We start from the raw sequence: 15000 nt of genomic DNA, 5'->3' as shown, positions 1-15000 counted from the left end.
TATTGATATATCAACTAGTAAGTGAAGTAAAACATAGCTAGATTTTATGTAACAAATTCTATGTCAGTAATTTGTTTTTAAGTAGAATATGTACAGATGAAAAAAAGTACCCTCTAAAAAAAATAAACAAATTAGAGTCAGGTATATTTTAGCAACACCCTGTAGTGTGATCTATTTTTAACTAGGTTGTGACCTACATTATAACTGTATCTTTTAATGACCAAAACAGCATTAGAAGATGGCAACTGGGTATTTTAGCAACTAATTACAATGTTTTGCATTCAGTAATAAACATCAATGGTCTTTAATTTATCAAGTTGATATATCACTAATTTTTACAACATAATTATACGACCTCATGTTGATTCCTACGAAGCCTACCTCTGTGAAAATTTATTGCACTGGTGTTGTTATCTCAATTTCTTTTCATTCTAAGCAATTATATGAAACACGATCAAAAAATATTGCAAATAACATTTAATTTGAAGAATTTTAAAAAACGGAAGATTTAAAAATTAATTGGGAGGAGTGGAAGGGGGGTGAAATATCGGGAAATTTTGTCTCCCGCCGGAAGAATCACATGTATGCATGGCGTAACACCTGTCAATTAAAATTGTGAACTTCATCTGGTGCCACAGAAGCATTTCCCATATGATTTAAAATGTTCTTTTGGTCAATTCTAATTTTACTACTTAAAAGGTAATATTTTGGTACAAAGCTGGAATTAAGGCTGCAGTTGCATGCTGTGAATTTGTCAAACCTGCATTCCTTATTGAGGTATACTAAATAATAAATTGGAGAGCACAACATGAAAGAAAGTGTTGAGATTTTACTTTAAATTTCCTTCAGGATAATATGATTAATAAAATAAATTATGCATCTTATAGATACCTGTACCACATAAAATGTATACATTTTTCTTTGTAACAAGAATCTGTAATTTGAAAATTGAAAGTAAAGAGTTTAGGTAATAGATCTTAAAAAATGACAATTCATTCTTTCCTAGTCACCATATATCTTTAAATTATGATTCCCCTTCAATGATCTCTTATGCATTCCCTTTTTGTTTTTGCTTATATATCAAGAAATTTCTGTTTGGTTGTGCCCCCCTCCCCCCAAAAAAGACTGGAACTGCTCTTTCTATGGGCCTGAGCTAAAACATGATGTTCATAATGATACTACCTTTATAAAAATGTTTCTGCCTCTATGTTTCGGTGCTGGAAGTATGACTTTTTGTCTTGGGGGGGGGGGGGGGGGCTACCAAGACCTTTTCTGAAAATAGTCTTTTGGTGTAGTTATAATATGTAAATTTTGATTCGGATGCTGCTTGCCCCCTCCCAACTCTTTGCTGCTGTACGGTCATACATGGGCAAATTCCAGCAAAAAGGATGACTGCACTTAAGGACATGCAAAAATTGCGACAAAATAAACTTTCAAAACAAGCATTTTTCTTTTAATTGCAGGAACGATCAACGTCTTATTTACAACTTTATGTAATTACATTAAATAAAAGTTGTATTTATGAAGTACAAAGCTGTTTTCAAAGGTGGGGGTCATAACATTTTCTTGAATCTCCGTACGATAATAAGGATGCCCATTTTTCACTGACTTTATACATAGTCAGCGCATGTTTGTCTATTGTTCTCCGTCTTACATTCGCCCTCTCTGTTGTAACCAAGGGCTATGGCATGTTGAATATTATAATTCCCCACATGATTTTGTACCTCAGGTAACTCTGTGAATACTAAATTCCGTCACGTGACTTGTAAGGTAGCATGTTTTGTGCTAACTATGACACAGTTCTCGAACACGTTAAATTGTCAGGCATCGATTCAAAGTATTCTTTCCTTACATGGACATGCTGATATTGTTAAATTCGTTTTGAAACCTTTATTAATAGTGTACTTGTGCCATACAGAATAAAAGGGGAGATGGGAAAGAGTAATCTCGTATTTTTATAGTTATTGTTATTTAACTAGTCTAATCTTAGAGCCATTCTTACAATGTTAGTTCCACCTCTCATGCATACCTAATGTTTAATCAAGGGCAGGTAAGTGTAAATTCTCTATATTTGAAAAACAGTAAGGACAAAAAACATAGAATTATTTTATTATATCACAGTCTAAAATCATTTTAATTTTAAATTTTGGTGCAAAATTGACAGAATTCTTTAGTAAATATACAAAAGTGAAATAAGGTTAAGATATAAAGGCAACAGAAGTGACGAAAAAAGACCCAAAACCCAGCATTAAGTGCAGTTATCCTTTACTGAAATGTTAGAGAAAGGCATACTCTATTCCCCACACTTTTTTTGAAGATGTGTATTAAGATAGGGAGTAAAAATTTCAAACCATTTTTCTGTATATATGTACATCGAAAATTTTAAGAAATTTGAATATTAATCATATTTCCGTATGAAATCAACATTGATAGTAAGGCACATATAATTAGGTACTGAATTAAATAGTTAAATACTTCATCATGTTGTAATGCAGACAATATTGTCTGCATGATATGATCATAGTGTATTGTAATGAACCTTGTATTCCTTTGTACAAAATGATTTTCAGATTTAAGGCCAGTTCAGAAACCCAATTAAAGCCATGGACATTTCAATATCCAAATTGGACATAAGACATTTACAAAGAAGGTGGCATGGTATAGTTTTTTCATGCCAAACATGTGGCGAGCAGGTACTTATACATGCAGTCAATAAAAACATATACATGTACATGGGGACAGTTTTCTAAGGGCTAATTAATTACACTTCATATGCTGATAGTTCACAAATTATGTCAACATGTAATCTACCTATCTGAGTGTGCATGTACCGAAAATGCACTTCGGGACACCCCTAATTTTGGCTTGTTTTTCAAGATTTGGACCTTAGTTGCACCCATACAGCCCACCCTCAGACCCAAGCGAGGAGGATAAAACACCCAGTATACTGTAAATCAATGCATGTCCCAATGGAAATTCACCAATTGATCTGGGGCCATTCACCTTCCCTCTGAGATACACACCTTCTAAGCCCTACTGCTTTCCAGCTGAATTTCCTCTGCAACTGACCACGTGTCTTAGTTTTGCATTTACAACTCTGTATATACTAAGCATCATAGTGACACCTACAAGTTGCACATCTTCCTTTTCATCAAGCACTCAGTTACACTGAAAATGTCTCTCATAATTATTCTAACCATATTTCTGCACAAAATTCCACATCAAACAGGGGACATCTCAGTTTTTTTTTAAAGAAAATTGACCGGGTCTTTAGTATGAAACTATCCCCTGCCAACAAACTTTCCCACTTGAACGGTGAGCGAACGGTGAACGAATGCAGAGCGAATGGTGAGTGAACGATATGTGAATGCTGAACGCAACTTGGTGAACGATGTGTGAACGGTGAGCGAACGCAGAACACGAACGGAGCACAAATGCAAACGCAAAGTGAACGGTGAACGAAAGGTGAACGCAAGATGAACGATATATTCGGAATGAACCAATAAACGAATGAATAAATAAATAAATCAATAAAATAAATTCTCCAAAATTGTCCTGAGAAAGACGATGCATGCACATTAAGTTTTTAATCACACGATTTTTATCGCATTAAAACATTGCAATTGTTGCCGAACGCTGAAGTATAAGAGATATTTTTTTTAGTTGGAAAATAAAAATGTTTTATATTCTTATTTGATAACAAATCAGAGAAAACTTCTGACTTATAGAATGAATTAAAGTGGTTGTAACATCCATTCATATATCTCCGTGTTAAAGCGATTTCGTGTAAAGTAATGAAAAAAAATTAATTACAAAGGTCAGTGGACGTTTTGCATTTATACGCTCATATTTGAAATTTTTAATACAATAATATATTATGTGTCATTTCTATTTTTCATGATGATTTATTCAGGCCCGTAGGAAGCAAATTCGGTTTGTTTGTGTGTGTGTGTGTGGGGGGGGTGTGGGGGGGGGGGGGGGCTCAGCCATACATTTTCAGTTTATAATTGAAGGGGCACTACCAAAAATTTCCTAACAAGCAAAAAAAAAAAAAAAAAAAAAAAAAGTCATCAGACTTTTTATTGCGGGGGGCACAAGCATATAGTATCTATGTTTACTAAAATAATCTATATATCGGCAAAATTATTGGGGAGGGGGGGGCGTGCCCCCCCTCCCCGGTTCCTACCACTGGCGGATTTAAGGGGGGGGGGCGCACGCCCCCCCCCCCCCCCCCTAAAATTTTCAAAGTATGACATGACTAATATTAATAATGCCATACTTTTGGTTTTATAATTAATGGTCAATTAAAAAATGGTAATTTTATTTGATGACCTAGTATCGGTTTTCTTAAAAATTAAGTCTGAAAACCTTGCATTCCCTAGGCTATGAATATTATCTCATAATTATTCGTAAACCGGAAAACGTCTCCCGATTTTGTTTGAAGGGTAGACTGCACTTATCAATTTCATGATGCAAGGAAAAATACTGCAATATTTAAAGGCTGGTCGAAGGTAAATAAATGAATTTTAAAATCAGACGGTCTACGTTACAAACCCGTCCACTGATTGATGTAGGCCTATTTATTTATCAAATGATGTAACTATGCAGTAATTTACTTACATAGATACAAGACTTTTTTCATTACACACATCTCATAATCTTTCCGTGCATATAAATGGAATTTAACGTCAGGATATAGGTTAGGATGGTGTAACTTCGACCACCTGGTTAATTTCGACCGTTCATAAATACCTTAAAATAATTTATTTATAACCCATTATAGTGCACACATATCTATTTTATGCAGAAAGAAAATGCATTTTTCATATACAAATCAATGTCGATAACAATAGGCAAAATTTATTTCTTCACTGGAAAATTACATCCAAGAAGAAACTTTATCGCCCGAAAAATTAAGGACGAGTATTTTTAAACCATTGCGGGGAATTATCAGTTTATCACCTCTGAAAATATCTTGTATATATAGAAAGACAGTGGAATTCCTGGCGTGAAATTTATTTTTTTTTTATCAACTATGTTTAATTTTGCAACTTAAATTCATACCTTTTTAATGTATAGTATTTTGTTTTTACAAATAAAATGCAAATCAGCTGAACAGAAATCGGGCGAAGTTACCCATGCATGAATACGGCGTCAGCGGGTAAATCAGTTCGACCAATGAAAATGACGCAATGCTATTTGTTACCAGAAAAGAATCATGACCACTGTCCGTATAGAAAAAATTATTAGGATAAGTATTATGTATAAGAATACTCCGTAGAAACTAGTTCTATAACAGTGAAAAATCATCTGCTCTGTTTACATGCGGTTTAGATGCCTGCGCATATATATACATTTGTAGCATACCTTGACAAATCGGTAAATCAGTCTCTAGGCACTTGGTGCACTTAATTTCTTCAAATTAGGTACATTTTGAAAATTACTTTTTTTTGTCAGCATTTTTTCACAATCTTTTATGTTTAACAACAGAATAATTTAAAATAGTATATATACATATATATATTTAAATTAGAGATGACGCGAATAATTCGTTTATATTTGCACTTCGATCGAAAATACCCCGTGTGCGGTCGAAGTTACCCAACACACTTATCTTTTTTTTTTTTGTTTTTTTGTTTTTTCTTTTAAAAAGTGAAATACCATAGTGTACATAACTAATCAATACCACTATTTTTGTGCCTGGTTTTACTCTTAAAATTCACGAAAACCCAGGAGCTTCCGGGGGCTTCGCCCCCTGGGCCCCCACCAGGGCTTCGCCCTGGACCCACTGCCTGAACAAAGTTATCCACGCCCCCCCCCCCCCCTAATCACAAATCCTGTATCCGCCCATGCCTACGGCCATGTTTATCGAGCAGACTTCTACATTTATCTGTGGATGGCCGTCATTATACTCGGACAAGATAATACAAAGATACATATTCATATTATTTGTTATAAATTCAATTTTCAAAACTTGATATTCAAGTAATATGCTGTTATAGTTTTTATTAAACAGACAAATGAGAGAGAGAGAGAAAAAATATTCCGTTTTAGCCCCCCCCCCCCCCCATTTCAGGCTTCACTAAATGTTTGTACCTATATCAAACAAAAACTCTGAAATTTTTTTCTAAATATATCAGACAGTGAAAGTAACTTTTTTTTTTAATCAACAAATCATATCCATTTGTTTGACAGTCATACTCGTTTTTATTTTTCTGCATCAAGTTCACACGAAGTCCACGTGCTTGTCCTTGTCAATCAAAATCATTCGACACTGTGCAGGTGTGAAAGTTTCGTCACATCGAAGAGGAAGTGCGAGTATTTCCAACAAGTTATAACATTTATTTTTATCATTTCTAGATTTGATTCCAACATTTGAATAATAATTGAATAAAATACATTGGACATTAACACTTGAATTTGAAACATACTCTCTGCCAATTCCAAATACCACCGCCGACACGTGTACACTCTGAACTACTATTGTTTTGTGACTTTTTTTAGATGCATGTTTGTTTTGAGACTGAAATTTTTGTTCTAAAAAAGACCTTAATTTTTTTTGAAATGTTTATTAAAATATTCTGGAAATACAATACTGACCAAGTAACCGATTTAGGGGGAAAAGGGGGGGGTATTAATCATATCGAATGGCAAACATATAAAGTTACGGTGAAGAAAGATTTTTTTCTCTATAACTATAGACTTTACATATTATAGTAGAGAAAATTCTGTAGTGCATTACATTTTAAATAAATATTTCCTTTAACCACACTATATATTTAATTCGCTCCAAAGATAATAAATTAACATGATATCCGCAGTACTATGTATAACTCTCAGAACTAGTTCTATCATATTTTCTGTAGTAATTGAAAAAAAAAGTGTTAGAAATAAATATTTTCGTAATTTTGCTGCGTAATTATTTGACTTGGATAATTATATATCCATTAACGATTTGTCGTCTTTTACAAAACAACAAAATGTTGGAGTGTTTGAAGTATTTGCACATTGCCCTTAGTTAAATTTAATATTTCAGCATCGTTCTACATAGGTACAGAATGTGCTTATAACAACATTTATTTTCCAGAGTAATTTAATAAATAACCTAACAGCTACATGTGTAAGTTAGAATAATAAAAATATATATCGTAGATATTTTTCCCCATGAAATAATGATCCTTCAAACACGATATGTTAGTTATTAAATTAAAAACCTGTAACTCCTAACCTACAAAAAGATAAGTCCTTTCACTTCGGAGTTCCGAATGACAATGAAAACTGTGCAAAGTGAACGGAACGAAGAGCGAACGCTGAACACTTTGTGAACGGTGAACGCGAGCACACGGTGAACGCAAGACTGTGAACGGAGAGCGAACGGTGAACACAAGACTGTGAACGGAGAGCGAACGGTGAACGCACGCTGAACGAACGGTGAGCGAACGGAAAAATGGGAAAGTAGAACGTTTCAGGGACTGTAACCTTAGAATTTGGCATGACCTTGACTCAAGGTCACTTTGCCCTGTCGGCAGCTCCAACGGAAGACCTACTCATTGCTTTGCAACAAACTCTGCTCTATATTTAAAGATCGAATCTATTTGGGCACATAACAATAAGTTGACAATCGCCCTATCTCTCTCTCTCTCTCTCTCCCTTTCTCAGGTCGAGGAATCTACCATATATGGATATTGTTGTCATTGCGCAAAGAGGTGCTTACAGCGAGCAATCATCCAACCCAATGAATGAGCCGAAAAGCATGATGGTCTACATGTTTATATTTTACTACAAACACGTGGGTCAGTCAATTAGGATGCGATTTCAAATGACTGCGGGAAAGTCGACTAATTATTATTTTTAATGTTTTTGTGAAAAACATGAAGAATAGGTACTAATTAAGATTTTCCACGCTCACATTAACAAACAAAGTCTTCACAAGTAAATAAGAATTAACCCAGTTTCTTTTAACTTGATATTCATAAATTTGCTATGCTACTAGTGTTATTAGTTGTAACTTTGTTATTTGTTTACTAGAAATTAAAAGTTAATGCAGTTATAAAAAACATAAGTCTATTGCTGTACGGTATTTTAATTCTCATGTACACTGATCATAGAAAGTGAATTGAGTAGCATATATATCGAAGTTGTATACATAGTAAACAATGACAATACATGAGTATGCCTCAGAGTCAATTTGTTTTGGACCAGGGAATAGTCAAGTAAATTTCATATTGACTGATAGTACAGCACGGGAAAAACTGCCGGGCTGTTGTCAACAAATGGACTTCTACAATGGATTGGAGAAAACCCAAACTTTACCGTTGTAAAACATTTGTATGTAAATGTGAGCTTGGATCTAGTAGATAAGGATGTACATATTATATTAAGTGTGTAAAATGCTTGCAAAAATGCAACATGTCTTTCCGAGAGCAATTTCAAAAACTGGCCTTTTTGAAACGTACATGTAGTATTTTTTGTAGTAACCCATAATGCAACTCATTTTAATTAGCTGATTGGTTGGTTTGCCAGTCATGTTGGGTGCCTCATTTAGCATGTAATTTTATTCTGACGTCACAGAAAATAGTTTCCTCGACCTGTTTATATTTTCAAGAAAAACTTTTACCCCTATAGTAGCCTTTACCTTGACCTAGAGACCTAACCTGTATCTACACTCATTAACAAAGATAAAAAGAAAAGTTTAAGACCAGAAAAGCTTATTTGAGGCTTTGGCTCATCAGGTGAACTACATATAAATGTCAGTTCCTGATTTCCCTTATAAATCGTTTTTAGTAGCCATTAGGGCTGTATCAATATATCAATATATCGATACTTACCAATATTCAGGAATGTATTGTATTGAGAAAATAACTTCCATTAGTATCGGGCAGTTTTTCATATAATTCTGTGACAAAGTTGGGAGTTTCAGCCACCAAAGATTATATTTAACTGTTTTGAATTAAAATTGATCAATAATGATATAATCATGAAGGAGGTAGCACATTATAGATAATTATTACAAAATACATAGACAACTTTATTTTACATGTTGATTTTACAGTCATTAAAAGTTTGAATTTGAAGAGTAAGGACAAGATAGGCTAAAACCCCCTTTTGGCCCCTGGTTTGGGGGGGTCTTTTATAATGATGCCACAGTTTATCAATAAAAACCCATTGTCACCCCTGTCTTTAAATGAGTATTGGTTCTAAATTATGGGATACACAGAGGTCACAGGAAGGTCAGAAAATATGTCAATTTCTGAATTTTCTCATTTTTACGCGAATTTCCTTCGATTTTACACCACATTCTGTTTCAGAAAACATAGAGCACAAGCTTGCCTATCTACCCAGATTTGTATATTTCATACACTAGTATCAGATGCATCTTGTGCATAAAAATCTCAGATAGGCAAGCTTGTGCTCTATGTTTCCTGAAGTGAAAAGTATCTCAAATTTGACAAATTTCCAACAGAATTGTGGAAATTCAGAAAAATGTCCTACTTCTGCACCCTCTTGTGGCCTCTGTGTAAGTTTTGAATCAAAATTAGTGCTTGTTTTAAAACAAGCATTGTTTTGAGTTATTAACTATGAACTATCACAATTTTAACTGCATTCTGATTTTTACATCAAATAAGGGGCCTATTTGGCCGTTACCATACCTTGTCTTTTGTAATGAAAGTGAGACATGAACTTTAAAATGAGTTGCAAAACAATTAGTTTTTATAAAATCAAGCATTGAATGATTTATAAGACTTTTATGATAGACTTGTTAAAGAATCCAATATACCGCATATTGCATAATAAAATATTGTATTGTATTGTATCGAAATTTTTTGGTCAATACACAGCCTTAGTAGCTATAGCATAATTTTTATCAAAAAGAATATCAGATACACAGAATTATGTATTTTGGTGTAGTCTAAAGGTAATCCAAATGTCACTCCCATATACACTTAATATACATATCTCTTGCAGACAGATACTTACAACCACATCATCCTCTGATGATGATGAGACACTAGAATCATCAAAATAATACCACTCTCCATCATCTTTGTTCTCTGCATAAGCAGTATCTGAAAAATAAAAATGTGTTTGTCAAAAACTGATGCTCTTACATAGCTTACTGCCAAGGATAAGATTTGACAAAAGGAGGTCAAATTCAAAGGTCAAGGTCATGAGTACCCAAAGAAAGATCTTGTCACATGAATTATGCAAGTGAAATAAGCCATAGCAGCAACTATTCAAAAGTTAGGGCTTAGGATAAAGTTTTTAAAAGTAGGTCATAATCAAAGGTCAAGGTCATGAGGTCAAATGTTAGTACCCAAAGAAAATCTGTCACAAGGCATACACATCTGAAAAATGAAAGCCCTAGAACCAACCATTTAGAAGTAATGGTCAAGACACAAATGCCTATGCTTACAATTTTGAAATAAGTGAAGTCCAAAAAAGTAAAAACAAGGGGCCAAAGGGCCTAGAATTGCTCTTCTGATAAAATGTACAACATACCACTTCTATTTTAAGCCTTAAAGAATCCTACATATTTACATAAAGCCTTGAAATTCCAAAAGTAGGTCATCATGACCTACATTATAAGTAACACACTCTGAGAACCCTTGATGAATGACAAAGTTTGATGATTCTAAGACCCTTATTATCTTAATTATTCAAATAAAACCATGAAATTCAAAAAGTAGGTCATCATGACCTACTTTTTGTTTAACAAACACCAAGGCCCTGTGATGCATCAACAGACAAAGTTACATGATTCTTAGCCTCTTATTATTTGAAATATTTAGATATTGCATTAAAATTTCAACATGACCTACTGATCTGCCTTTTAGTTGACAAACTCAGAGGAATCAAGATGCATTAACTGACTAAATTATGTGATTCTAAGACAACTAGTATTTGAAATATTCCAATATAGCCTTGAAATTCCCAAAGTAGTTCATTATGACCTACTTTTTGGTTGACACACTCTGAGGACCCAAGTTGCATCAAATGACAAAGTTTGATGATTCCAAGCCAATTACTGAAATATTTAAATATAGCCATAAAATTTTGAAAGTAGGTCACTGTAGCCTACTTTTTGGTTAAAGTACCATAATTTTTGGAAGATAGGAAAATACTTTTTTTCTCAGAACCACTGGGGTTGTCCTATTTAACAAATCAACCTATCTAAGGCTCAAGTTTACAAAAAATTCCCCCAAATCAGTAAAATTTACATCAATTTTAAAGCAAATCTGTGCCATTTTCGTATTTTTTAAAATCATTTTACCAACAAAAAAATAATAAACAATAAAGAATTAAATATTTATTCCACTGACTTCTTACAAAACAAGTTCCATAAATGTCCGTCAATGTACAAAAAAACTTATTATATCATCTAGTTAATAATGTCTCAAAGTATATTTACAACATGCTGTGAAGTTGGAAGTCCCAATCATTTACTAAAAATAAAATCGCAACCGTATCAAAATCTAAAATACGGAAGAGTTTTCACAATTACAATTTTAATCTTTTTTTTATCATTTATTTGTACAGATTAATTGAAATAGTATACCTAAATATTTTTTCATTGTCTTATGATATTTATTTAAATGTAAAATGCTTGAAATGAATTGTTGCCAGTAAATTCCTAAATTTATTTACCAAATATACCGCTAGTAATAACTAATTTTTTTTATATCTTAATTAATTATATTAAAACGAACTTTCTTGACTATACTATTATATGTTTTTGGAAGTTATAAATTCATTTATTCATGATACATTATTTTTTATTCAAAGTTTTCTTTTTGTGGGTGTAACTAATTTTTATCCAATAATTTGCTCTAATTTTTAACCAATAATTTAATCAGAATACTAAATTTGATAAAACAAACCTATTGTCTTTAGAAAACCAATGAGATAGGTTATTAAAAAAACAAAACTGTCAATCAGAAAACGTTTTACAATTAAGTATGTTTTGATAGCAGAACATATGATCCGCCGAAGCATTTAAAAGGGGGGCTATGTGTTTACTGGGTATCAAAGTCACAATGCCTCCAGTACAGTCGCACCGGTCCTACACCACAGGTTCAAGCTTGAAGCAGTCCAGTATGCTGAGGAAAATGGTGGAAACATGGCAGAACAATGACATTATGGAGTCAGCGAAAAGGTCATCAGAACCTAGCAAAAGCAGAAAGATGTCCTCCAGCAGACGAAAAAGACCAGGAAAGCCACACTGCATACTGTCCTGAACTCGAGAACCATCTGGAAGAATTCCTCATGGAGCAGAGAGCCGCTTGTAGCTATAGAGCAGTCAGCACCGTCCAATTAAGACTGAAGGCCATAGACTTGGCGCAGACCATGAAGATCAATGACTTCAAGGGTACAGTGTCCTGGTGCTACCATTTCATGAAACGAAAGTCTTTATGTAAAAGTCAGTGCACCACCCTAGCCCAGAAGCTTCCAGACAACCACGTCCAGAAAATCGCATCATTCCGGCATTTTGCAATGGAGCAGATCCAGAGACACAACTTAAGCAGCAACAACATCATCAATATGGATGAAGTTCCCCTGACATTTGACATCCTGATGAACCGGACCATTGAGAACTAGGGTGCAAAGTCCATCACCATCCAGACCACTGGCCATGAGAAATCATCCTTTACCATAGTCCTCAGCTGTATTGCTACTGGCAAAAAGCTTCCACCCATGGTTGTCTTTCAGTGGAAAACTACTATTAAAGAAAAGATGCCTTCTGGTGTTGTGGTTCACCAGAACGAGAAGGGGTGGATGGACAATGATGTTATGGACCTGTGGCTGATTTCCTGCTACGTTAATATAAACGACCAGGGGGGGGTTTTCCGACAAACGAAGAGCCTGCTTGTCCTCGACTTGATGAGAGCCCACATCAGCACCCTCACCAAGGACAGAATCAAGTCAACAGGGACCATTCCCACAGTTATCCCCTAGACATTTCCATCAACAAATGTTTTAAGACAGAGCTCCGCAAAATCTGGGAGAACTGGATGACGAATGGGGAGAAAAGCTTTATCAACACTGGAATAATGAGGTGCGCATCGTATCCAACCGTGTGTCGGTGGGTGAAGGATGTTTGGGCAGCCGTTCCAGAGAGAGTCATCATCAGTGGGTTTGTCAAGCCTGATATTGTGCATGCCCCTCTTCCTGATGAAGAAGAAGAACTCCTGTTAGCTGAAACAACTGATGACCTGCCATTGACCTTAGCTGCTCTGTTTCACAGTGACAGTGAAGATTCAGACTTTGATGGGTTTTCTTCAGATGAAGAGAGGAATTCTTAGTGCCGATATTGGACTATGCAAATTAAACTTGTGTTGCAAACTTTGTGCTCGTTTACCAGTGCGTGTTTTAATGAGTTATAAATGCGGGTGATAAAAATTTAATTTTATTGATACGGAGTTTTACAAGCAACAAATGAGTAATAAATGCAGGTGACAGAAATATAATTTTAACTGATATTATGAGGTTGACATAGAAATCATTACAAAATGAATAATTTTTTTAATGATAAAATTGAAAGCTTCCTCGTACCCAAGGGGTACACTGAATTATACAAAGATTGGCTTCTAATAAAATTTTAATTGTCTGACAGATGAAGAGATATACACTGTGCACACAAAGGTGTTAACACCAGTGTTGGTTTAACACCTGCAGGGCATGATTAACAGATCCACGTGCCGTTACAGGGGTATACATCATTGAACAAACAAAACTGTGAATTTCATGATGACTGTTAAATTGCGAATGTACTCTCAATTAAATTTATTTTTTACAACAAGGAAGATCAGGATCAACAAAATAATTAGTCTAGTATTCAGCATCAACTCATAAATTAAGTTCTAATCTGTCCCCCACTTAACACTATCACCATGCAGACTATTAACAGACTATTAGTGCTTCTGTACTATTTTTACACCCATAATAAGACCTCTAGCATTGACCTCTCTTATGGTCTTTGAAGAACTTTTAATAAGACAAGTTATTTTTGTCTCATTTTTATTTATCTATTACTTACAGGTCTACCTGATTATTAAAACTAAGAAAGTACTTTTTGAATTATACGATTAACATTCTTGCATAATTATCTTATTCTATTAACCTTTCAAATACATTATTTACAGTGATTAATTATCAAAGGTGAATGGAAAAGGGGAATAACTTCTCTCAGTAGAATACAAATTAATAGAGCCCTGCCCAGGACCAGAATGCTTAGACAAATGGTCCAGATGTTCAAAAATCTGGTAGAAATATGCTTACTTACATCATCTAAACTTTTACTCAGTTTGCTTCTGATATGCCCAGAAGCAGAGAAGAATTTCACAGGTACAATGCATTTTCACTACAGATTCAACAAAGCCTTACCCTAACACCAGAACCCAAGACCAAGGGTCAAGAAATTTACAAATTTGGAAGAGTTACCCTCATCATTATAACTATGGACTTCAAAGAATTAACACTTTTCCACTACCCCCCCCCCCCTCCCTCGTTATGCCAGAACCCCTGACCCTAGGACCACAAGATTTAAAAATTCTGTTTGAAGCTCCCATTTTCATCATAGCTAAGCAATTTATTGATCAGTTCAACACTAAGGAGCAGACAGGATTAATTAATGATTAATTAATAGAATTAATGCTTTTTCACTATATAATCAATAGAGTCCCCCCCCCTCCTCAAAAACCCCAAAAACTGAGGCAATATATTTAAAAATTTTGGAAGAGGCATCCTTGCCTATCATAATCATGCACTTAGTTTGTTTAAATAATCTCCAGTAGCAGAGAAGAAGATTTTCAAAGAATTAATGCATTTTCACTATATAATCAATAGAGCCCCTCCCTAACACCAGAACCTCTGACCCTGGGGCCAAGAAATTCACAATTTTTGAAAAGGCATCCTTATGCATCATAACCATGCACTTAGTTTGTTTAAATAATCTCCAGTAGCAGAGAAGAAGTTTTCCAAGAATCAATGCTTTTTCACTAT

The 15000-nt window shown here is 34.4% G+C and overlaps 1 protein-coding gene across 2 annotated transcripts in view; it reads right to left on the bottom strand.

Moving 5' to 3' along the window:
* Nucleotides 1-15000, bottom strand: part of LOC133195809 (ubiquitin carboxyl-terminal hydrolase 15-like) — a 427782-nt gene that overhangs the window by 11823 nt on the left and 400959 nt on the right. For both annotated transcript variants that reach the window (XM_061331759.1, XM_061331760.1), the window contains exon 19: nt 9979-10067. In XM_061331759.1, coding sequence (XP_061187743.1) covers nt 9979-10067 — 89 coding nt within the window. The remainder of the gene's footprint in view (nt 1-9978; nt 10068-15000) is intronic.

The sequence above is a fragment of the Saccostrea echinata genome, unplaced genomic scaffold, assembly GCF_033153115.1.
Source record: "Saccostrea echinata isolate AGI-Se365-2 ecotype Australia unplaced genomic scaffold, CSIRO_AGI_Sech_v1 ptg000029l, whole genome shotgun sequence".
Lineage (NCBI taxonomy): Eukaryota > Metazoa > Mollusca > Bivalvia > Ostreida > Ostreidae > Saccostrea > Saccostrea echinata.
This window is presented reverse-complemented; position numbering and strand designations above follow the sequence as displayed.